Source organism: Camelus dromedarius, chromosome 17 (genome assembly GCF_036321535.1).
Source record: "Camelus dromedarius isolate mCamDro1 chromosome 17, mCamDro1.pat, whole genome shotgun sequence".
Classification (NCBI taxonomy): Eukaryota; Metazoa; Chordata; class Mammalia; order Artiodactyla; family Camelidae; genus Camelus; species Camelus dromedarius.
The window spans coordinates 41,407,278-41,429,862 of record NC_087452.1 but is presented as its reverse complement, the minus strand read 5'-3'; the positions used below and the strand labels follow the sequence as shown (position 1 = coordinate 41,429,862).

The 22,585-nt window shown below is 47.4% G+C and overlaps 1 protein-coding gene across 1 annotated transcript; it reads left to right on the top strand.

Moving 5' to 3' along the window:
* Window positions 1-10,117: 10,117 nt before the first annotated feature.
* On the top strand, window positions 10,118-22,394 carry SLC22A14 (solute carrier family 22 member 14). Its single transcript, XM_064496120.1, has 11 exons — window positions 10,118-10,782; window positions 11,525-11,628; window positions 11,835-11,989; window positions 12,940-13,108; window positions 17,762-17,882; window positions 18,152-18,246; window positions 18,518-18,737; window positions 20,410-20,558; window positions 21,162-21,365; window positions 21,470-21,582; window positions 22,195-22,394. The coding sequence occupies exons 1-11, from the start codon at window positions 10,216-10,218 to the stop codon at window positions 22,392-22,394; spliced, it is 2,097 nt and encodes a 698-aa protein (XP_064352190.1). The 5' UTR covers window positions 10,118-10,215.
* Window positions 22,395-22,585: the final 191 nt, after the last annotated feature.

The following is a 22,585-nucleotide window of genomic DNA, read 5'->3' as shown; positions in this document are numbered from 1 at the left end:
TGAGATGAAGACTGCTCTACTGCGTATCTTGTGTTCACGCCATCAGTGTCCAGCCAGTCCCCTCCTTCCATGCGATTCCCAGTGACCCCAGCCCCACCAACCTGCTCCCAACCCCACCCATTTCCACCCATGGTCTCAACCCCTGTGTCTGGAAATGCTGCTCCAAATCCAGCAGACAGGCCCATGTCCTCAGACCTTCTTAGAAGGTTCCTCCATCTCCTGCCTCTTCATCTGGTCATGCATTCTCACAGCCAGGGAGCGGGGGTAAGCGCCTCTTAATGCCCTCCATTGCTGCTGCTCAGCCGTTACAGCTCTTCTTATTTGTAAAACCTGCTCTTATAGAAACCTCTCTGTCCCTTCCTTGCTCCCACCCCCTGACCTCCAGCTCGCACAGCCTCATTCTTCTAAAGAAAGCTTCTTGGTCATCCCTCCCACTCCAGCTCCTGCTGTCATCTTGGGAAAATTTGTCCCCACTTCCAAAATCTCAAAAATGCCTGGCCTGTAAGTGAATAAATGAAGGAATCTCAAATCAAGCATGCCATTCTCTGAGCACAGCATCCCATCCTTTGGCTTGTTTGCTACATCCTTCCCACCTGCCTCAGTCTGTCCAGGCTGCAATAACAAAGTCCCATAGACTGGCTGGCTTAAAAACAGAAGTGTATTTCTCACAGTTCTGGAGGCTGGAAGATCAGGGTGTCAGCAGGCTCAGGTTCTGGCGAGAGCTCTCCTCCTGGCCTGCAGGCCACCTTCTTGCCATGTCGTCACATGGCCTGTTCTCAGCACACGTCTGTTGAAGAAAGATCTGTCTCTCTCCTCTCCTCTAACCCCATCAGGAGAGGATCACCCTCATGACCTAATCTAACCTGCATTACCTGTTAAGGGCCCATCTCCAAATAGCATCCACTGTGGGGCAGGACTTCAGCATGTAGATGTAAGGGGACACACACTTCCCTCCACAACCCCATCCTTGGCCTCCTCAGGCCCTGTGGTCTGTTGATGCGTTCCTTTCTCCCCACCTCTGTCCTCTCTGCTCAGATTAGAGGGAATAAACCATCATTTAAGCTATTGAGAGAGATCATTTCTCTGGATTGCCAACACCCTACACTTGAACCCATTTACCCTTTGGTTGTGTCCAGCTACCAAAACCATAGCAGCAGACAAGCCCCTTTGTCTGCCTTCTCTCTTCCTGCGCCCTGACAGCTGGTCACTGCCAGAGAGTCACACTGCTGGCAAGTCTTCCGAGAAGCCACGGTCACCAGCATCAACTGGGGCTTTAACAGCACCTCGTTTTCCTATCAGCTTTTTCTAGTCAGCTTGTTTTCCAACTCTCAGTGGTGGCTATTTCTAACCTCCACTCTGCCCACCTCCCTTTCCCCACCTCCTACCAAATAGCTTCTCCTTTCTCTGAGAGGAGGAGGAGAAGCTATCATCTGGCAGCTCCCCAAGCTTGCCATCACAAAATCTTTAACCTCCACTCCCTCCTCCTCTGGGAAGAGGTCTGGGAGCAGCTGAAGGCAGGGCCTGTTCCTCCTCTCAAGCCTTGTCCCCCACCTTAGACGTGGGGACTGGGGACGACAGTTGTGTCTGGAAGGATGGGAGAGTTCCCCTCAGTGGAGCTGGGGCCTTGTGGGGGGGGGGGCAGTGCTCCAAGTGCTGGGAACAGTGCAGAAGGCCTGGGGCTGGCTCACATGAGGATTTCCCCAGCCTGCCTTGTCCTGTTCTGTCCCTAGTCTGGCCTGCACCCCTGGAGTAGAATGCTGCTCCTACCCCACCCTGAGCCCCTCTGTGCCCCATTGTGACACTGCTCCCCAGATACCGTGGAACCCAGGGGTTCTGCCTCCGTGTCTGGCTGGGCCTGGATTGTGGTCAGGTGGGCCCTGGCTTTGGCTTGTAGTCCTGTCTCCAGGGAGAAGGGACTGGGAGGGTGTGGAGGATGGCAATTATGATGACACCTGGCAATTGTGGGACCGCCTTCTCAGCACAGATGTGGACAGGAGTCCACTTGGGCCTGTTTGGCTGTGGGGAGTCTGTGGAAGGAGCAGGCTGCCCTCCCGGGAAGCGTGAGTTCCCAGGTGTGGCACCTGGCCATTTCCTGCTCTCACTCGGGGGGCCTGCTCCTGACCATACCACCCTGTTCCAAGCCTCTATTTCCTCTTTTGTACACTGAGAACCTATTACCTGGGGCCTGTCCTCCTGTCAGGGGATCTTTGGGAGCAAGTGTTCCAAGGTCTTGCAGACTGTCAGGCCCCTGCAGGTATTTGGATGATGCTAGGGGGACACTGAAGGGGACCCTGCAGGGGAGGCTGGCTCCCAGCCCGAGAGCCAGATCTCTGTGAGCAAAGCAAAGGTTCCCTTCCTCACTTCCATCCCTGAGAAGTCTCCTCTATCCTGTGACACCCCTTCCAGCCTCAGACACACACACTGTATTAGTTTCCTGTTGCTGCTGTAACAACTTACCACAAACCTTGTGGCTTAAAACAACACAAATTTATTACTTTATAGTTCTGGAGGTCAGAAGGCTCAAATGGGTCTCACTGGGTTAAAATCAAGGTGTCACAGGGCTGCATTCCTTTCTGGAGGCTCTAGGGGAAAATTTATTTCCTTGCCTTTTCCAGCTTCTAGAAACTGCCCACATTCCTTGGCTCATGGTCCCCGTGTACCTTCAGCACCAGCAAAGGCTGGTCAAGTCTTAACAGATGCAGCTGAAGTTTATTCAGTTTCACTGCTATATTATATTGTATTCCACTATATAAATGGACAACAGTTTATCTTTTCGTCTGCTAATGGGCATTTGGGCTTTTTTTTTTTTTCATATTTGAAATGTATTGTCAAAAGTGTGTTGGGACTTTTCTTGGATCATATGTTCAATTGTTTCCCCAGAGTATATGCCTGGGAGTAGAGTTGCTGGATCATGAGATGGGGGAATATGCAGCTGTATGGGACAACGCCAAATTGTTTTCCAAAGTGGAACCATGAATAACCCTGCCAGAAATGTCAGACTTGGTATTGTCAGACTTCATAAGTTTTCTTGGTATTGTCAGACTTCATAAGTTTTCTCCAGTTGAATGTAAATATCTCATTATGGTCTTGATTTTAATTTCTCTTATTGTTAAAGAGGTTGAACATTTCTTCACACGTTTGTTTAAATTTCGTTTTCGAAATGCCCATTCATGTCTGTTCCCATTTTTCTACTGTCTTTGTATTATTGATCTATTGGGTTCTTTATATATTCTTGATGGTTTTTTTTTTAACAGTAGTGTTTATAGTATATTCTCCTAGTTATGACATTTTAAATTTTATGATTTTCATTTTTAAATAGTCAAATTTATATTTAAGCATTTTATGGTTAGCATAAAATAGCAAGCTTTTGTGTCCTGATTAAGCAATCTTTTTTCACCTGAGAGTCAAAAATATATTCCCTGTATTTTCTACTAAAAGTTTGTATTCTTTAAATCTAGGTCCATTTTAATAGAGCTAAAATTTCTGTTTATGATGTGAGACATGAATCTAATGTTAATTTTTTTCTACTTACTGATCTGTCATGATAGTCTCTCATATCAAGACCTTGTCTGCATAAATCTATTTCTACTTCCTTTATTTCTGTCTTAACTTTATAATATCCTGTATTTATTTGGGTTTATTCCTACTGTTTATTTTTCACTTCTTCTAATGGGGATTTAGTTTATAAATTTTCAGTCTTTCTGATTTTCTATTATAAAGCAATTAAAACTATAAATTTCCCACAGACTACCGCTTTTTATACCACCCAGGAGTTTTGATATAGTATAGTTTTCACTTATAATCAGTTATATTATCACTAATTTATAAGAATATTAAAATTTTCATTATGATCTCTTTGACTTCTGAGATAGTCACAAGTTTATTAAAATACGAATTTATAAAACTTACAAATAAAATTTAGAAAAAATATATATATTCCATGTTCATGGGTTGGAAGATTCAATATTCTTAAGATGTCACTTCTTCCCAACTTCATCTATAGATTCAATACAATCTCAGTCAAAAGCATAGCAAGCAATTCTGCAAATATTAACAAACTGATTTTAAAATTCAGATGGAAAGGCAAAAGGCCTGGATACACAACATAATAGTGAAGAAAAACAAAGTCGGAGGCTTCCCACTACCTGATTTTAAGACTTCCAGTGAAGTCTTCCAGAATCAAAATAGCATGGTGTTTGTGAAAGGGCAGACACATAGAACCATGGAACAGAACAGAGTCTAGAAATAGACCCATGTAAGTATTGTCAGCTGGTCAAAGAAGCAAAAGCATTCCATGGACAGAGGATAGTCTTTAAAAACATTACTGGGATAAGTGGATGACCATATGCAGAAATTTAATGTAAACACAGATTTACATCCTTAACAAACATTAATTTAAAGTAGATCATAGACCTAAATGTAAAATGCAAAACTATATAAAACTTTTAGAAGACAACAGAGGAGAAAATCTAAATGACCTTGCTTTTGGCAGTGAGTTTTTAGATACAACACTAAAGGCAAAATCTATGAAAGAAAAATACTGATAAGTTGGACTTTCTTAAAATAAGAAACTTTTGCTCTGCAAAAAGTGCTGTTAAGAGAATAAGAAGGAAAGCCACAGACTGGAGAAAGTATTGGCAAAACATATCTGATAAAAGATGTGTATCCAAAATATACACAGATCTCAAAACTCAACAATGAAAAAGTAAACATCCCAATTAAAAAATGGGCAAAACGGGGGGGAGGATAAAGCTCTGTGGTAGAGAGAATGCTTAACATGCACGAGGTCCTGGGTTCAATCCCCAATACTTCCATTTAAACAAACAGACAAAGAAACCTAATTAACCCCCCTCCCCCCAAAAACAGGCAGAAGATCTGAAAAGATAACTCAGATAACTCATCAAAGAAGATACACAGGTGGCAAATCAGCATATGAAGAGATGCTCAACATTATTTGTCATTAGGGAATTGCAATTTAAAAGAATGCAAAAATGAAAGAATGAAATTACATTACACATCTATTATTATGGCTAAAATCCAATAAACTGACAATACCAATTACTGGCAAGGATGCCAAACAAGAATTTTCATTCATTGGTGGTGGGAGTGCAAAATAGTATAACTACTTTGGAAGGCTGTTTGGCGGTTTCTCACAAAGATAAACAGTTTTACCATATGATCCAGCATTCGTGTTCCTAGATCTGAAAATTATGTCCACACAAAAACCTGCATGCAAATGTTTATAGCAGTTTTATTCACAGCTGCCAAATACTGGAAGCAACCGGGATGAATGGATGGAAGCAGTAAATGAATGGATAAATAAACTGTAGTACATGGATATGTTGAAATATTATTCAGCTGTTTAAAAAGTGAGCTCTTAAGCCATGAAAAGATATGGATGACCCTTAGGTGCATACTGCTTAGTGAAAAAAGCCAGTCTGAAAATGCTATATAATGTATGATTCCAGCAACATGGCATGCTGGAAAAGGCAAGATATACTGTAAAAAGATCAGTGGTTGCCAAGGGGTTGAGAGGAGAGAGGAGGGTTTACTAAGTGGAGCATAGGAGATTTTTTAGGGCAGTGAGACTTCTGTCTGATACTCTAAATAGTGAATACATGACTCTCTGCCTTTGTCAAAACCCATAGAACTTTACAGCCCAAAGAGCGAACCTTGCTGTATACAAATTTTAAAAAAATCATTTAGGAGATGGAAGGACTACAGGATGGAATGCAGACAGTGATAAATGAATATAACTATATTACAAATGTATGAAAAATATATGGGAATTTTAAATTAAGTTATTAAGCTGTCTGTTAGTGACTTCTAATTTAACTGCACTGTAGTCAGAAGACAGGTATATACCATGCCTGTTCTTTAAAATTTGTCGAGGCTTGCTTTATTGCCTAGTGCATGATAAAGTTTTGCAAATGCTCCAAGTAAGTTTGAGAAAAATGTGTGTTCTCTAGTTGTTAGATGCAGAATTTGATAAACGTCCATTAGATTAAGTTTGTTAACTATGTTTTTCAAACAATCTATACATTTTTATCTTTTTGGCCCCTCAAAAAAGGTGCATTGAAATTTCTCTATGACATTGGAGCTGTCCATTTCTCCTGTGAGGTATACCCATTATTGTATATACTTGAAGACATTTATTAGGTTCGTATATAATTAAAATTAATTTTTGGTGTACTAAACTTTTTAGATAATGAATCTCTATTCCAAATGATACTTTATCTTATGTTTTTGGTAATAACATACCTTAATCAGATTTCTTTTGATTAATGTTTGCCTAATATAACTTTTTATCCTTTTACTCTCAGCCTTTTCATATCCTTATGCTTTAACTGTGCCTTCTTACAGGGTGACCAAGTTGTCATCAAAATCAAGACCCCTGTGAGAAGGAAAAGAGGCAGTATGAATTATTACAGAAGCACAAAGACATAAACTGGCTATGTTCTGGGAAAACTGGGAAATATTGGCTGCCATATTTAAAAACAGCATATATTTAAAACTCAAACCAACTATCTTTTTTTATATATATTTTTTTATTGAAGTATATAATCAGTTTACAATTTTGTGTCAATTTCTGGTGTACAGCATAATGCTTCAGCCATACAGAAACATATATTTTTTCATTTTCATATTCTTTTTCAGTATAAGTGACTATAAGATACTGAATATAGTTCCCTGTGCTATGCAGTATAAACTTGTTTTCTATTTTTTATATATGTATTAGTTAGTATCTGCAAATCTCGAACTCCCAATTTATCCCTTCCCACCCACCTCCCCCCTTAGTAACCATAAGTTTCTTTTTTATGTGAGTTGGTTTCTGTTTTATAAATAAGTTCGTCTTTTTTTTTTTTAAGATTCCACATATAAGTGATACTATATGGTATTTTTCTTTCTCTTTCTGGCTTACTTTACCTAGAATAACTATCTCCAGATCCATCCATGTTGCTGCAAATGGCATTATTTTATTCTTTTTTATGGCTGAGTAGTATTCCGTTGTATAAATGTACCACAGCTTCTTTATCCAGTCATCTCTTGATGGACATTTAGGTTGTTTCCATGTCTTAGCCATTGTATATACTGCTGCTATGAACATTGGGGTGCATGTATATTTTTGCATTAAGGTTCCTGCTGGATATATAGATGCCCAGGAGTGGGGTTGCTGGATGATATAGTAAGTCTGTTTTTAGTCTTTTGAGGAATCTCCATATTGTTTTCCATAATGGCTGCACCAAACTACATTCCCATCAACAGTGTAGGAGGGTTCCCTCCAGCAGTTATCATTTGTGGGCTTTTGAATGATGGCCCTTCTGACTGGTGTGAGGTGATACCTCATGGTAGTTTTCATTTGCATTTCTCTGATAATTTGCGATATTGAGCATTTTTTCATGTGCCTATTGGCCATTTGTATGTCTTCATTGGATAATTGCTTGTTTAGGTCTTCTGCCCATTTTTGAATTGGGTGGTTTGTTTTTTTCTTATTAAGTTGTATGAGCTGTTTATATATTCTGGAAATCAAGCCCTCATCAGTTTCATCTTTTGCAAATATTTTCTCCCATTCCATAGGTTGTCTTTTTGTTTTGCTTATGGTTTCCTTTGCTGTGCAAAAGCTTGTAAGTTTAATCAGGTCTCATTTGTTAATTTTTGCTTTTATTTCTGTTGCCTGGGTGCACTGCCTTGGGAAAACATTGCTGAGATTTATGTCAGACAGTGTTTTGCCTGTGTTTTCTTCTAAGAGGTTTATAGTGTCTTGCCTTATTTTAAATCTTTAAGCCATTTTGAATTTTGTGTGTGTGTGTATGATGTGAGGGAGTGTTCTAACTTCATTGATTTACATGCAGCTGTCCAGTTTTCCCAACACCATTTGCTAAAGAGACTGACTGTGTCTTTTAACTAGTGATGATATATTTGATTAATTTTTCCAACCACAATGACTGAAATCCACTTTATCTGTTTCTTTTTTTCTCCTCTTTCTCTCACTTTTTCTAGATTGAGGTTTTGTTTTTGTTTTTCCCTTTAGTCTACCTTCTTCCAGTACTGTTTTCTAGCTATATTATTATAGTGGTTATCCTTGAAATTTTATCATATAAATGTAACTTTGAAATGTAATTTTGGCTTCTTTGTCCTACACCTTGAGCAATACAACAGAAAGATTTTAGAGTACTTTGGCTCTGACCATTCCCATCCTGGTATATATTATTGCTGCTTACCATTTTATCTTTTTTTTTTTAACTCTACAATTGAACAGAATTTCTATTAATGCAGTCAATATTTGAATTTGGTTGTATGTTTACCATTTTGATTGCTTATCACTGCATCTCAGGCTGTCCTCCTGACATAATTTTCCTCCTCCTTATCCTATACAAGTTAAATCAGGTCTCTTGCCCTCAATTTTTGACTATAACTGTCTTTATTTCACTCTAGTTCTTGACAGGTAATTCTGCTGAGTAAGCAGTTCTAGGTTTGCTATTATTTCCTATCAACACATTGAAAATACTCTTCACTCTCTGCTGGTTTTCTTGTTGCTTAACAACTTGACTTTTTTTTTTTTTAACGTATTGAATTAAAATTTATTTTAAAAGGTAAAGTTTTATGTATCCTTTCAAAAATGAAAGTTCAAAAGTTTTAAGAGTTAAGCAAAGAGTCTTCAATATTATAAAGCTATTTATAACAATCATTAAAGTAGTGGTAACATTTTACCCTTATAAAAATGTTACAGAATTCAGATCACAACTTGGATCCTCAGTGAGTCGAGTGTCTTCTCTTACACAGGAAGTGTTTTGTCAGTTTGAAGATAAAATTCCTCCAGATATGCTGTCCACAACTTTTGTTTCTTAACAGAAGACTGTGGATTCCACTCATTTGTCTGTGATCTGTCTTCTCTCTAGATGTTTTTGAAGATCTTTTCTTTGTCACCAGTGCTCTGCAGCCTCGTTACAATGGGTTTCTCTTTTATTTATTCTGCTTGGGATACGCTGCTTCCTGAATCTAAGGATTCATGTTTTTCAACTTTTAGAAAATGGATTGCTTTCATCTCTTTAAACATCGCTTCTCCCGTTCTCCCACCAGGCCTCCAACTAGATGTGTGTTAAATCTTCTATCTTTCAAATCTCTTTACTTCTCTTTCACATTTCAGCTGTATATTCCAGTTGGCTAATTCTTAACGTCAAATCTATGTAACCTTCCCTTTAGTCTTTTTTTTTTTTTAATTGAGGTATAGTCAGTTTATAATGTTGTGTTCCCTTTAATCTTTTTACTTCAACAACAGTAAATCAACAGTTTTGATTTATACAAGTTTGGTGTCTTCCCTCCAAAGATGTCTGCTCTTTGCCTCTGATTGTAAGTCCATTTCTGTAATTACAACTTTCATCTCTTTAAAAAGTTTGATAGCTGTTCTGCATTCTAACATTTCCAACATCTGCAGTCTAAGTCTCTTGTTTCTTCTTTCCATTGACTCTTACAGTGACTTAACTTCTCATGGGTTTGACATTTGTTCTGAGCCCTTTGCTTGATCTTGATCTGTGAGAGCCTTGCAAGCTTCATTTGGAGAAATTTTTCTTCAGCGAAGACTTGCATCTGCTTCTGCTGGTCGCCAAGGAGTGCCCCAACCCAGGACGTCTTCAGCCCCACTGAAGGTAGCAGCTCAAAACAGAGTTTCAAGCTTAGTCTCCCCTCCTTGCTGCTGTCCCGAGAGCATAGCCTTCCAGTTGCTGTTGTTACCTCACTCCTCTCCCTAACCTGCCCTTCTAGTTCGGCGCTCTGCTGCTGTTTGTCACCCTACCACTTTGGTGCCCACCTCTGTGGTTAAGGCTTCTAGTCACCCACCTTGGCTTCAGTTCTTGGCAACTTCTGAGCCCAATTTTTGTTTTAAAGGAATGGTGCCTGGAGACCTCTCCTACCTTTTGTAAGACTGTGGTGCCTGGATATGTGTGTGAGTAAACAGAGTTTCAGCTGTGGGGAAATTGTAGGAGACCTTGTCAGAATTTAGTCATTCATGACAATAGAAGCATAGCATTTTCTAAAACATTAAAAAAAAATCTTAAGTGCACTAAAAAGCAGGGATGGGTGGGCCAATGGTAGGGTCTTATTAACTAAGAAACTTCAGAAGCAAAGGAGGGAATTACAGAGAACATCAGGGCTGGAATCTAAACTGTTCCAAGCCAGAGGCCGGTTTCTGGCCAGTGGCTCCCATGATGGTCTCTGATGTCTGAAGTGGTGTCAGTAGAGGCTGAGCTGCATCCTTTCTTTGAGCAGATGGCAAAGGAAAACAACTCCATGGCGGAGCTCAAATCCCAGCATAATTTCAGGAGCTTCAACCAACATGAGGCAGCAGAACGCCCCCGCTCCTTGTCCCTGGAGCTGCTACTGTGCAGATTGAAGGCTATAGAAGCCAAGAAGGATGACAAGTTTGCCAACATCCTGAATGCAGTGGGGGAGTTTGGCACATTCCAGCGGAGGCTAGTGGCCCTCACCTTCATTCCCAGCATCCTGTCCGCCTTCTTCCTGCTTGCTGACATCTTCGTGTTCACACCCCAGAAGCCCTATTGCAACACCAGCTGGATACTGGCAGTTGGCCCCAACTTGTCAGAGGCTGAGCAGATGAATCTGACCCTGCCCCGAGAATCCAACGGCAGTTTCCTGACATGCCTCATGTACGTGCCTGTGGACTGGGATCTGGATTCTATCATCCAGTTTGGCCTCAACCACACAGACACATGTCAAGATGGATGGATCTATCCTGAGGTCAAGAAGAGGTCACTCATCAATGAGGTGTGCCTTGTCCTGAGTTGTCTGTAGCTACCCTACGGCCCCAGAGATGTGCCCTCACCCTCACCCTCACCCTCACTGAGCAGGTGGGGAAACCGAGGCTCAGAAAGGGGAAGCAGTTGGCCCAAGGTCACCTGGCAGAGGGAGGGCCAGGGCAGTAACAGGACTCCGTTGGGCAGCTCTGGTCTTGCCTGTCTTAGCCAGGAAGCTAGAGTGGATTGGGGGTGGGGTGGGGGCAGATGGCAGATGGCAGAAAGCAGGGTTTGCCGTCTGTCCGGGGAATTGCTTCTGTGGTTGTGGCTCTGCCCTCTGAAATCGCAGAAGATAGGGAATTAGGAAAAGAAGTATCTTTGATCTGGTACCCCTCACGGTGTTTCTCAGCCTGTGCTGCCACCTGGGCCTTTCACAGCACAGACCTGCCCAGTTTGGTTTTCTAGGCTGGGACCCAGCATCTGTATTTGGGAAACTGTCTTCAGTGGTTCTGGTCTTTGCTCAGTTACCTGTCCACCTATCCCCCTTCTGGGCCTGTGCCTCTGGTCCCTCTCTCCAGGCCTGACTCCCAGAGTCTGCCAGGTGCACGATGGGACTCAGAGGTAACAGAGCTGAGGCATGCTGCACACACACAGTTACCTGCCCCTGTCCCAGGCACCTTCTGCCTAAAGGCCATCCTGGGGGGAGGCCCAGTCCCTGGACCTTGAAGTCCCTGGATGGAGGCCTGTGGCCAATCCCTGCTTATAACCCCCAGTTTGACCTGGTGTGTGGCAAGGAAGCCAACATGGGTATCGTGCAGATCATGTTCTTGGCGGGCTTCTTGACAGGGTCTCTCATCTTCGGGTTCATAAGTGACAAGTAAGTCTCCCTGAGTTCTCTCTGGTCCCCAGGATGCCCCTGCCTCCTCCTCATGGCCATTCATAGCTGGAGAGTCCCGATTTGGGGGAGGCAAAGGTAGGGGCTCTCCAGGGGCGAGTGAATGGCTGGGGACCTGGTCCTGGGTGGGGCTGGGGCCAGCCACAGAGGTCCCCACGCTTGGCGCAGCCTCCCTTCCATGCCTGCAGGCTGGGCCGCTACCCCACCATCCTACTGTCGCTGCTGGGGTTGATCATCTTCGGTTTTGGGACAGCCTTTGTCAGCAGCTTTCACCAGTACCTGTTCTTTCGCTTCGGCGTGTCCCAGGCTGTGATAGGCTATGTCATCAGCAGCGTGTCTTTAGGTGAGGCGGGCGCTGGGGTGGGGCACTAGGGGCAGGGGCACTGGCGGCAGGCGCGCACCTATCCAGAGCCCGCAGGACAGATGGCGTTGTGGCCCAACCGGGCAGGCAGTGGAGGCCTCGAGATGCCGGAGAATCTGTGCCCACACTGTCCTTGCACCTTCTTCCCCCTGGTACTCTGTACACCCGCCTCGATACCCCTTTCTACCCTCCGCTTGCCTTACACCAACTGAGCCCTCAAGAAGGGCCAGGCAGCTGCTAAACCCTCTATAGTATTGCCTCCTTTCATGCTGGCAACTCTCTATTCAGTAGACACTATTGTATTATTCCTTTAGCTGAGGGGGATACTTGAGCCTCAGAAAGTTAACCAACTTGATTATCGTCACACAGCGGTTAAGTGAAGGACCTGTATGAGGCAGAAGCCCCCAGTGCCCATACATTTATTCAGCCTCACAGCTGCCATTGCCTAGTATGGAACCCTGCCCCCGGTTCTCACTGGGAGCTTTCCAGAGCCCAGCCAGAGGGAACTGGGTTCTCCACAGAGCCCTAGGTCTAGGTGCCCAAAGCGTTGATGTACAAAGAGCAATGACAAGGACAGAGATGCCTTGCCTTGCTGTCTGTCGGGCCACGTGTGAGGTACCGTGCCCAGGACAGGCCTTTTCAGTGAGAGGCTGGATGTGTTCAGAGGGAGCAGCCAGGCTGAGGACAGACTGGAGGCTCTCTGTGTGGTTGGGAGCTCAAGCAAGGGGCCTACAGTGTGCCCTGTGGAGCACAGAGGCATTCTGCCTGAGTCTGAGGGTCTGTCTCTGGACCCAGATCCTGAGCAGGCAGAAGAACTTTTGCCCAGTCTGAACCATCCCAATCAGGGCTGGGGCATCTCAGAAGGCTGGGAGCAGGGGCAGCCCTGGAGATCCTTAGCTGATTATGATTTTGTCCTCTCTGCCTCTGCACAGCCACTGAGTGGCTAGTGGGCGTGCACCGGGCCCACGCCATCATCCTGGAACACAGCTTCTTCGCTGTGGGGGCCATGTTCCTGACGGGCCTTGCCCACAGCCTTCCCCACTGGCGGCTGCTGTATCTGGTGGGCGGGGCACCTGTGTTCTTCTTCATCTCCTATATCTGGTGAGCAGATGAGTATGGGTCATACACAGGGATGGGTCTCATGGGATGGAGACTGAGGGATGTGGAGGGTCCTCGAAGGGGTGGAGTGGGTGGGTTTCTCCCTAGGAGAAAGTGTATGGGATGAGAGGAAAGATTTATGGGCAGAGTCTCTGGAACCCCAGCACTAACCCCCCTCGGAGGAGATCCTCAAAGAAATGTCAGAGAGGTGTTCAGAAAACCAGAAGGAGAAGTGCTGAAAGTCAGGAGTTCAAGGACAAGGGAACGATCAAGGTTGAAAGCATGAAAGGTGAGGCAGGGGAAGCGTCTGTTGGCTTTCGTGACCTTGAGGTGGCTTCAGTGGAGTGGCTGGAAGTTGAGGAGGAGCTGAAAAGACAGAGCCATCCAGGAGATGACACCTTCCCAGTGTTGGGCTCAAGCAGGCAAGGGGACAGTGGGGACATCTGTGGGTAGCTAAGACAGAGTCAGGGAAGGGTAGCTGATGTTTGTAATTGTAGGGGAATCACAGACCTGAAAGATTGAAGCTATGAAGTGACAACCGATGGAGCAAAACTTGGAGAAGTCAGGAGGAGGGACTGGGAACAAGAGCTAGCTGGCAGTGCCTACTGTGGGCAGGTGGCAAAGGGAGAGGAGCAGAAGAGAAGGCAGATAGGGAGGTGAGAGGGAGAAAGCTGAGATCACCTTGTTAAGGGTTAGGCAGTTCTGACCTCATGGGTGAAGAAATGATCATATGGAATCTTGACATGATCACACTTATCGTTACAAGCTTAAAAGGTAGGCGTGAATCTCATGTCTTGAGGGGCTAGAGGGAGGGGTGGGAGGAGAGACTTTAGAGGGTCAGAATAACTTGCCCAAGGTCACACAGCTAAAAAGTGGGGGGCCTGGGATTCAACTCAGCCTGTCTGCCTCCAAAGCCCTTGCATTTTAACCACTGCACCATACATAATATGGACTGTTAAGTGGTGGGGTTAGCAGTTAAAAGTGAAGACACAGGGAGAGTGTAGAGCTCCGTGGTAGAGTGCCTGCGCAAGGTCCTGGATTCAATCCCCAGTACCTCCATTAATAATAAATAAAGAATCCTAATTACCCTCCCCAATTTTTTTTTAAATGAGGGCACATAAGTGGCTTTGGAGACCTTCCAAATTGTGCAGAAGCTGGAGACCAGCTTTGATCGTCATCAAGATACCCCTAGTGAGTGTGGGGGACCCAGCTGATGCCAGGTGGCATGGCTCTGTCTTGTAATGCGGAAAGAGGGTTTTGTGGCTTGACTTTAAAACATTTTTTAAAATGTTATTGATGCAATAGATGCATATGGTTAAAAGTTAAGTAGTACTGAAAGATTTGCGATGAAAAATAAGTCAACAATTTCAGTTCCCCTCAGCCATCAGATCCTTCTGCCGGAGGCCATCCTGCTCAACTCTGTTAGCTCTTTCTTCCGGTGGCTGCTACATAATTCTATACACTACGAGCAGACAGGTTGTTGAACATTTGCTTTCAGCCGCTACCTTCAGACATGTCCTGTCAGCTGTTCCTTCCCTGACACGTGACAGTATCTTGGGCCAGTTCCATCTCTTTCTGGCCATTCTTGGTTGTGAGAAGAAGCCTCATTTTGATAATTAAGATTCACTTGCAGTCATTAAAAAATCCAGTCCTGTCCAGTTTCAAACTTGGTCTTCTGTCCAGTTCACAGCTTCTCCGTGGTGGCTATCTAGCTCAGCCTAGTGGCCAGAGAGCTTGAAGTCTGTTCTGACCTTTGCTCTTCCTCTATCTTCCTGCTCTGATCTTCCAGGTTCTAAGCATCAGAGAAAAGAGACAAAAGATGTGGTATCGATGGTCAGCATCTTCCACCGGGCAGATGTTTGAATGCCTCAGGAGCCTGTCTGTGGGTCTTTGGCACGTTGGCATTTCTGAATGCTCCAGGCACTGTCCCTGTGACCTCCCCTCGCTCTTGTCCCTAGCAGTTCACCCCACAGCCTTTTTCTGCAGAGGTCTTCTCACCCTAGCACATGGGGTGCCTTCAAGACATCAGGGTCCACTTGGCTAAATCTCATTGACCTCCCACCCGCCCAGGCTACCGCTGGATGGCTCCCACCAACCTCCTGCCTGACCATGCCCAGGTGAGAGAGAGGGGCCCCAGTCTCTGGGTTTGTGTAAGTCCTCCAACTTCAGGAGACACATAGGAACTCTCCCAGAAACTCTTCTGTCTGGAGTACCAGGGCAGGCCCACGGCTTTCTGAGTCAGCCAGCTCCAGCAGGGAAAGGAAAGATAAGCTCCCGTTCTTGGAGACAGTCCCCTTCACCAGGCTTGAGTAGATGAGTAACATGGGGAGGGGATGAGATTCAAGACCCCTCCACTTTCATAAACAGGAAATTTCCAGTCTTTTCTAAGTGGCTGGGGAAGTGGCTGCTGGGCTGTTTCGCATTTTTTTTAGTAAGTCCTGTCCTGAATGTGGTAATGTCTCTCTTAAGAATGTGAGGTTCCCAGCCATTCTTACCAGCTTTAGGACTTCAGCTGAAATTCCAGGACAAAAAATTTCATATAACATTGGAGCTTGTTTTATGAAGATAAAACTGCAAAATATTCTCAAATGTTTCTGAGGCTACAAGTTAAAAGTTTTCTTTTTTCTTTTTTAAATTTTTAAAAAACTTTCTTTTTTTTTGTTTTTGTTTTTTGGTGGGGGGAGGTAATTAGGTTTATTTATTATTATCATTTTTTAAAAAAAGAGGTACTGGGGATTGAAACCAGTACTTTGTGCAGGCTGAGCATGTGCTCGACTGCTGAACTATACCCACCCACTAAAATTTTTTTTTTCTTCCTTTTTCCTTTCCTGTTCCCTATACTGTCTGTGTCCTTTGGGGTCCATTTTTTGGAGGGCTTCATTATTTTGGACTCTTTCATTTGGGAGGTTTTCTTTAATATCTGGTGATCTTGGATCATTCCTTTATATTTAAAGAGCAAGTCACTAAGAAGCTAATGGGGGAAATTGTGAGCAGGAGCTGGTTGTCTGACTGGTAATCCTTTAGGACAATGGATCACAAATTGACTGGAGCATCAGAATTACCCAAGGACTTGTTAAAACATCGAGAATGGAGCCATGCTCCCAGAGTTTCTGGCTCAGCAGGATGGGTGTGGGGCCCAAGGATCTGCATTTCCAGCGAGTTCCCAGGAGATGCTGATGTGGCTGGTCCACTGACCCACTTTGAGAACCACTGTTCACTACTGGGTGAATAGGTGGCAGGTGAATTTTCCCTGAGGGGGATTCACAAAGCCAGGGAGATGCCTGGCCCAGGCTGTTGTGCTCCCCTCGGGGCTGAGGGCTGGACTCTTGTAGCATCATGGGACTTGCCCTCAGTTCTCCTCCTGACCCTCAGCCTTGCTCCCACTGTTGACGCATCTCTTTTTCCTCAGCCTCCTCTCTGCTCGGTGCAAGCTACCCGCATCTGAGGACGGGGGTATCCAGGGTCTTCTGGACCCGGGAGGACAGTCCTCCTCTGTGGCAGGGGCTTTGCTTGCCCACCTAGTCAGCCCACTTCTTCCACTCCCAGGCTTCATGCACTTGTTATATCTTTCTTCCACTCCCTCCCCCTGTGTACTCTCTCCCACCCTTTTTGTCCTTGAGAATTGGTATCTTACTTCATTCCTTTTTAGGTGGGCATGTGGTCAATCTCCCAACTTTTTTGAAGAAGTCCCAGTTAGCTGACCTTCTTGAGGACAGTTTCTCTAGCCTTAGAGTGGAGAGGGATCCCAGGATGACTGGTTGCTGGCCCCTAGGGGGAAGGGGCAGGAGCAGGGACAGGTAGAGGGAATGACGTCATCTCTGGAGTCCTGGGCACGTGTTTACCATGACCAGCCAGAGTCCTGGCTGGCGCGAGAGGGAGAGGGTTGCAAGAATTCAGGAGGGGCTGATGGTGTAGTTTTGTGAAGAGTGCTTAGCAGGGGACTGAGGTTCATACCAGCTCTGCCTCTGTGACCTTGGGCAAGCCCTCAATCCCCCAATCCCCGAGACTGAGAATAAAATGGGAATAATCATCCTGGGTCCAGGCTTGGGCCAGACTGAACAACCTGACGTAGCTAAGGGCACTGAAGACGCGTTTTAAGTGCTAATCTGTGTGGGTCTGACAGCCTGGGAGCCTCGGGAAGAACTGAGGGCCTGAGGTTACTCTGAGGTCACAGGCAATGGGAGCTGTAGGGGGAGGGATGGGACTGAGTGGAGACCTCTGTTCAGCCAGGCAGAGGCTGGGCCCTGGGGTCAGGCCTGGGTCCTGCCTCCTAGACTTTCCAGGCTATTAAGAGACAGAAGAAACAGGAGAATCCTCAACTCTGAGAATAAGGCTTTAATAGAGGGTGTAGGCATGGAAGACAGTGCCCCCCAAGACAGAAAACAGCTCCTAGAGGTGGCTGAGAGGGGAGGAAGCTGTGATGCAGAGCAGCGAGTGGCCAGGGTGTCACTGGGCAGCAGCAGGTACTGTGTGTGGCTTGGGCAGGGGAAGGGCTGACTGCCGGGGGCAGGGAGGCAAGGAGCAGAGGTTCAAGGCCTCCAACACTTGAGTCACCTCATACTAGAGCAGGATGGCCACAGCTGAGGCTGGGATGGGCTCAGCCTGGGTCTGTAGGGCATCTTGGAGTGATGGATAAGAGAAGGGCGGGCCCTGCAGGATTCTCCCAGAGTCTCCCCGGTGGCTGATGACGAAAGGGAAGCTGTATGAGGCCAAGCAGGTGCTGTGCTACGCAGCTGATGTGAACAAGAAGACCATCCCTTTGAACCTACTAGATAAGGTAAGAGGACTCAGGCCTGGAATGGGGCCAGGGCAGGGGCTGTGCAAGGGCCTCTTCTCCCTCATCCTTTCAGGTAGGACTGCGGCCTAGAGGGGTGTCCCCAGCCCACTGCTTGAGGAGAATGGTGATAGCAAAATCCAGCCCTGCCAGGGCAAGGCCAGAGGCCGGGCTGGCCCTGTGGTGGGCTGGTGTGCCTTGTGGGTCCTGTGAGGGTAGGGAGCAAGCTGGGGTCTTGGCCCTGCCTCTGGCTGGTCCTGCTTGTCCCGTAGCTCCAGCTGCCTAGAAAGGTGACTAGCTCCTCTATCCTGGACTTCCGTAACGACAGGCACCTCCGCAAGGTGACCTTGGTGATGTGCAGCGTGGGGTGAGTACCCAGGGCTGGCGGCGGGGACTGCCCCTGGGTGTGCATGCCAGGAGTCTAGGAAGCGATGGGTGCCAGCAGGCCGCAAGGGGATCCAGGCCAGAGGACCTTGGCGTGGCCTGCAGATCCAGATCTCTGGGCTTACTCCTCTCCTCCATTGCCGCCCTGCCGCGCTCTCCTCTGCCTCAGTCTCTGTCCCTGGCCCCGGCTGGGCTGTCCGTGTGGGGCAAGGGTGTCTTCCTCTCTGAGCGGCTCTCTCCTGGCTTCATTCCAGGTTTGCTGTCGGTTACAACTGTCATATGTTGAGCTTCAGGATTAGGAAGTTGGGTGTGAACATCTACTTCACCCAAGTGATTCCCAGACTCATGGAGTTGCCTGCCCGGCTGTGCTGCATCTTTCTCCTCGAGCAGTTCAAGAGGAAGCAGAGCCTGTCCTTGACTCTCTTCCAGGGCACCCTCATGTGCTTCCTTAGCCTTATCCTCCCCTCAGGTACAGCCCCCCACCCCGCCCTGCTCCCCCACAGTAACCCCCAGCCTCCAGGCTTCCTCAAAGCCCCTCCCGCATGCCTCCTACCCTGTCCAGCCAACAAAACACGCTGGGAGTCAGCCTCATGCATCCACAGCCCACGGCCCTACAGAGCCCTGCCCTCTCCAGGACGGTGGGCAGGCGAGTGTCCCAGGACAGGGCGCTGGCAGCTCCTGGGGGCCTGGGAGGGGAGGATGTGCTGTCCCAAGGAATCGTCCTTGTGCAGGAGAGTGGGCAGCCTTCTTCTGCCTGGTTCCAACCCACGTCAGAGCTGATAATTAAATGTGAACAGATGCAGCAAAAGTAGTCCTTCAACTGCTACCCCAGGAGTCCTTCATCTGTAGCCTCACCAGGGAAAAAAATCACCTGCCCACTGAAGACTGAGTGTAACATTGGGCTAAACTCTCAGGAACAATTCTTGCATGGAGGCCATTCCTTCCCAGGAGCACAGTGCCCTGCACCCTGTCAGCTCCAAATTAGGGAAGGGAATGGGAGAATGGGGGCCGGTGGTGGTAATATTTTCAAAATTTCAAAGAACCCTAGGACAATTAACATGCCCCAGGTCACAAGGCTAGAAGGCAGGGCTGAGGATGTCAGTGTTCATTCATCCAGTCAGAATTGCAGACCATGAGAGCCTCCTCAGCTGCTGGGGCCGCAGTGGGTGAGGCTACAACCAGGATCTGCCACACAGGCTCCCTCACTGTCCCTGGGGGCTGGAATTTTGTGTGTCTTGACCTGGACACTTCCTCTCCCAGGCATTGGCAGTGCTGACTGGCTAAAACAAAGCCATTATTAAATTTCTATTGTTTGGTGGTTGTTTTTTTTTTTTAATGGGCCTATAATGAGTCAAGCAGAAATGTTTGAAACTCTCAAATGTGTGAGAGAAACGAGGAATAGAATCCCCGATTAGATCAAATTAGATCTCCAATTTCACCCAGAGCCAAGTGAAGCCAGACCTAGAGCAGGGAGGCAGGAACGGGGCCAGGGCTGGTCCAGCAGAGGCTGACAGGAGAGGAACGGAAGCTCCTGACTCCCAGTCAGTGAGCAGGGGGTCCGGCTCCCAGCTTCCCCATCCCCATGCCTGAGGAATCGAGTTTCCCAGGCTCTCTTCTTCCTCCAGTGTACGCATCTGGCTCCCAAAAGTTGAGCATCCTGGAATGTCTAGCTATTCAGGCTCCAGTGACTCATTGCCCCCTTGCCCTTGTCCAGCTTGCAGAGGACAAAGGGGAAGGTGGGAGAGCCCTGAGCAGGCAGCCCAGCACATAAGGCACAGGCCTGGGGCTGAGTGGGTGCCCCAGGAGGAGCAGGCGGTGGGGTGGGGGAAGCTGCGTCTCAGTGAACATGGGGAAGACAGGAGACAGCCTGGAGGCAGAGATATGGGAGCTGAGTCCAACACAGTAGATGGTGGCCTGAAAGGCCATGGGGGTCCTAGTAGACCTCCCACCCCGCTGACCACCTTCCCCACTGCGGATGTACTAACTCCTGGCCTGGCTAGGCCTCTAGCAGACTGACCCTCCTCTGACCGAATGCCTGAGTCTGCTGACCAGCTGACCAGGTGGTGAGGGTGGACTGTTCAGATGCCTTCTGAGAGGGACCCAGGGAGGGCCAATGGGCAGGCCTCCCCCACCTGCCCCAAGGGAGGATGGGCCCCAACTCAGGTGGCCACCTTGTCTGGCCACAGAGTTGAAATTCCTCTCGGTCTTGATAATCGTGCTTGGAGGGTTCATCCTGGTCGCCTCGGTCACCGTGTTCCTCATCTACACTGCTGAGCTCCTTCCCACTGTCCTCAGGTAGGGAGCCTGGGGGGTGATGGCCCTGGGGGCATGGTGCGGGCGGGGCAGTATCAGGATGAAAACAGCAGCTAAGACTGGTCACTCACCTGGTGACAGGCACCCTGCCCAGCTAGTTACATAGATTACCCCATTTAACCGTCACAAAAAAGTCCCCAACACCATCATTAACCCTATTTCAGACATGAAATCAGAGAGCTAAGGGTACTGGCTCAAGGTCAGACAAGCAGCTGGAAGAAGTGGGGCGAGGCAGTCTGACTCCAGTCTCTGACTTGCACCTACTGCCTGAAATGTGTCTGGGCCACTCTGAGGTTCAGGCCCTTCTCCCGGGGAGCCCTTGGTGATGGCCCAGCATCCTCCTCCCCACCCCCACCCCCCACGCCCACACTGTGCGTGTGTTGGTCTTACCTCCCCAACTCTTGATTCCATGAAGAAATTACTACCTACTTTGCATCAGTGGAGAACTATATCCTCCAACGTGGCACAGTGAGCTAGGACAGGGTAAAGAGGAGGGTGTGAGGTTTTGGGGAGCTGCTTTTTTATACCCTACTCAGCCTCTGGGCCCAAGAAACCTCCCAAATAAGATCTTACCTCCTCTTCCAGAACAACAGGTCTGGGGTTAGTGTTTCTGGCCTGGGCGGCTGGATACATCTTGTCCCTGATGATCAGCAGCCAGGGCATCCCCATCCTGCCCATCTTCCTCTGCTGCACCTCAAGCATCGTGGCCTTGACCCTCTGTTCCAAGCTGCCAGAAACCCAAGGTCACCCCCTCCCTGAAAGCCTGGAGCACTTTCCCCCACTGACGAGGTACGTGTGGGAGGCTTCTGGCCTGTGGCCAGAACGGGGCCTGGTTCTCAAGCCCGTGGCTGTGAGAGCGTGTCAGGCACTGTCCATCCCTGCCCCTTTGCCAGAAGGGCCCGTGACACTAGGTCTGAGTCCACAGCAGTCTCGCCAGCTCTCCTAGATGCTGTCACCGTCTCTGCCAGCTCCCATCCTGTGGAGATGGGGAGTGCCATGCAGCAGGGTAACAGCATAGTAGTTAAGAACATGGGCTCTGGAGCCAGAGGGCCTGAATCTCTGCTAACACTTCCTAGCATGTGCCCAGAGAAGTTATCTAATACCTCTGAGACTCAGTTTCTGCATTTACAAAATGGAATGGTAACACAGTAATAAAAATAGCTGGCATGTATTGAATGTTTACGAGGGTCAGGCCCTTTCCATATGCATTCCTTTTCACACTTCATCCTAACAACCACCACATGCAAGGGAGGTCCTGTCACTATCCCCCATTTTACAGGTGAGGAAACTGAGGCAAAGACATGTAGTCTAGCGTTCCTCTCCCATAGGGTTTTTGGGAAGGTTAAACTCACATAAAGTGATTGGCACAGTGGTACAAGGTAAGTGCTCAGTAAATGCTAGTGATCAGGGTGGTGGACAGTGCCCCAAAGATGGAGAAGCGTGAAAGGTCTGGCTGGGATTCGGAGATGGGACAGGCCTGATCCTGGGGGCGAGGGTCCCTCATGGGCCCATGCTGAAGCTTGGCCGGTGACCCGCGGGCGTGGGAAAGCCCCACCTCTCAGGAATGCAGAGCCAGGCAAGGCCTGAGCCACTTTTCTCAGGTTCCCGAACCATGCAGCTCATGGCTTTTTCTCCACTGGCTTCTTGAGGACCGGGAACGAGGATATGTTGAATGAGGATATATCATGTGATGACGTGACTGAGGAAGTGGCGAAGAACACCATTCTCAACGCCATGATGATGAACATGGACCGAGACGTTCTCTCCAACCTGCCTTCCCAGTCCAGAGAAGAGGAAATAGACAGACAGAAGGACTGAGGGCCAGGCCCCTAGATGAGCTTGGGTTGGAGTTGAGTGGCTGGATGTGGGGCCGTGGATCCAGGCCATGAATTCCAGGCCCAGTCCAGCTTGCGGGGCAGGGTCAGTCCTGCTCCGAGGCCAGCCCTCAAGACCCAGAAATGGCCCCTTCTCGGGGTGATAGGGTGTGACTCATTCCAATAAAGAGGTAC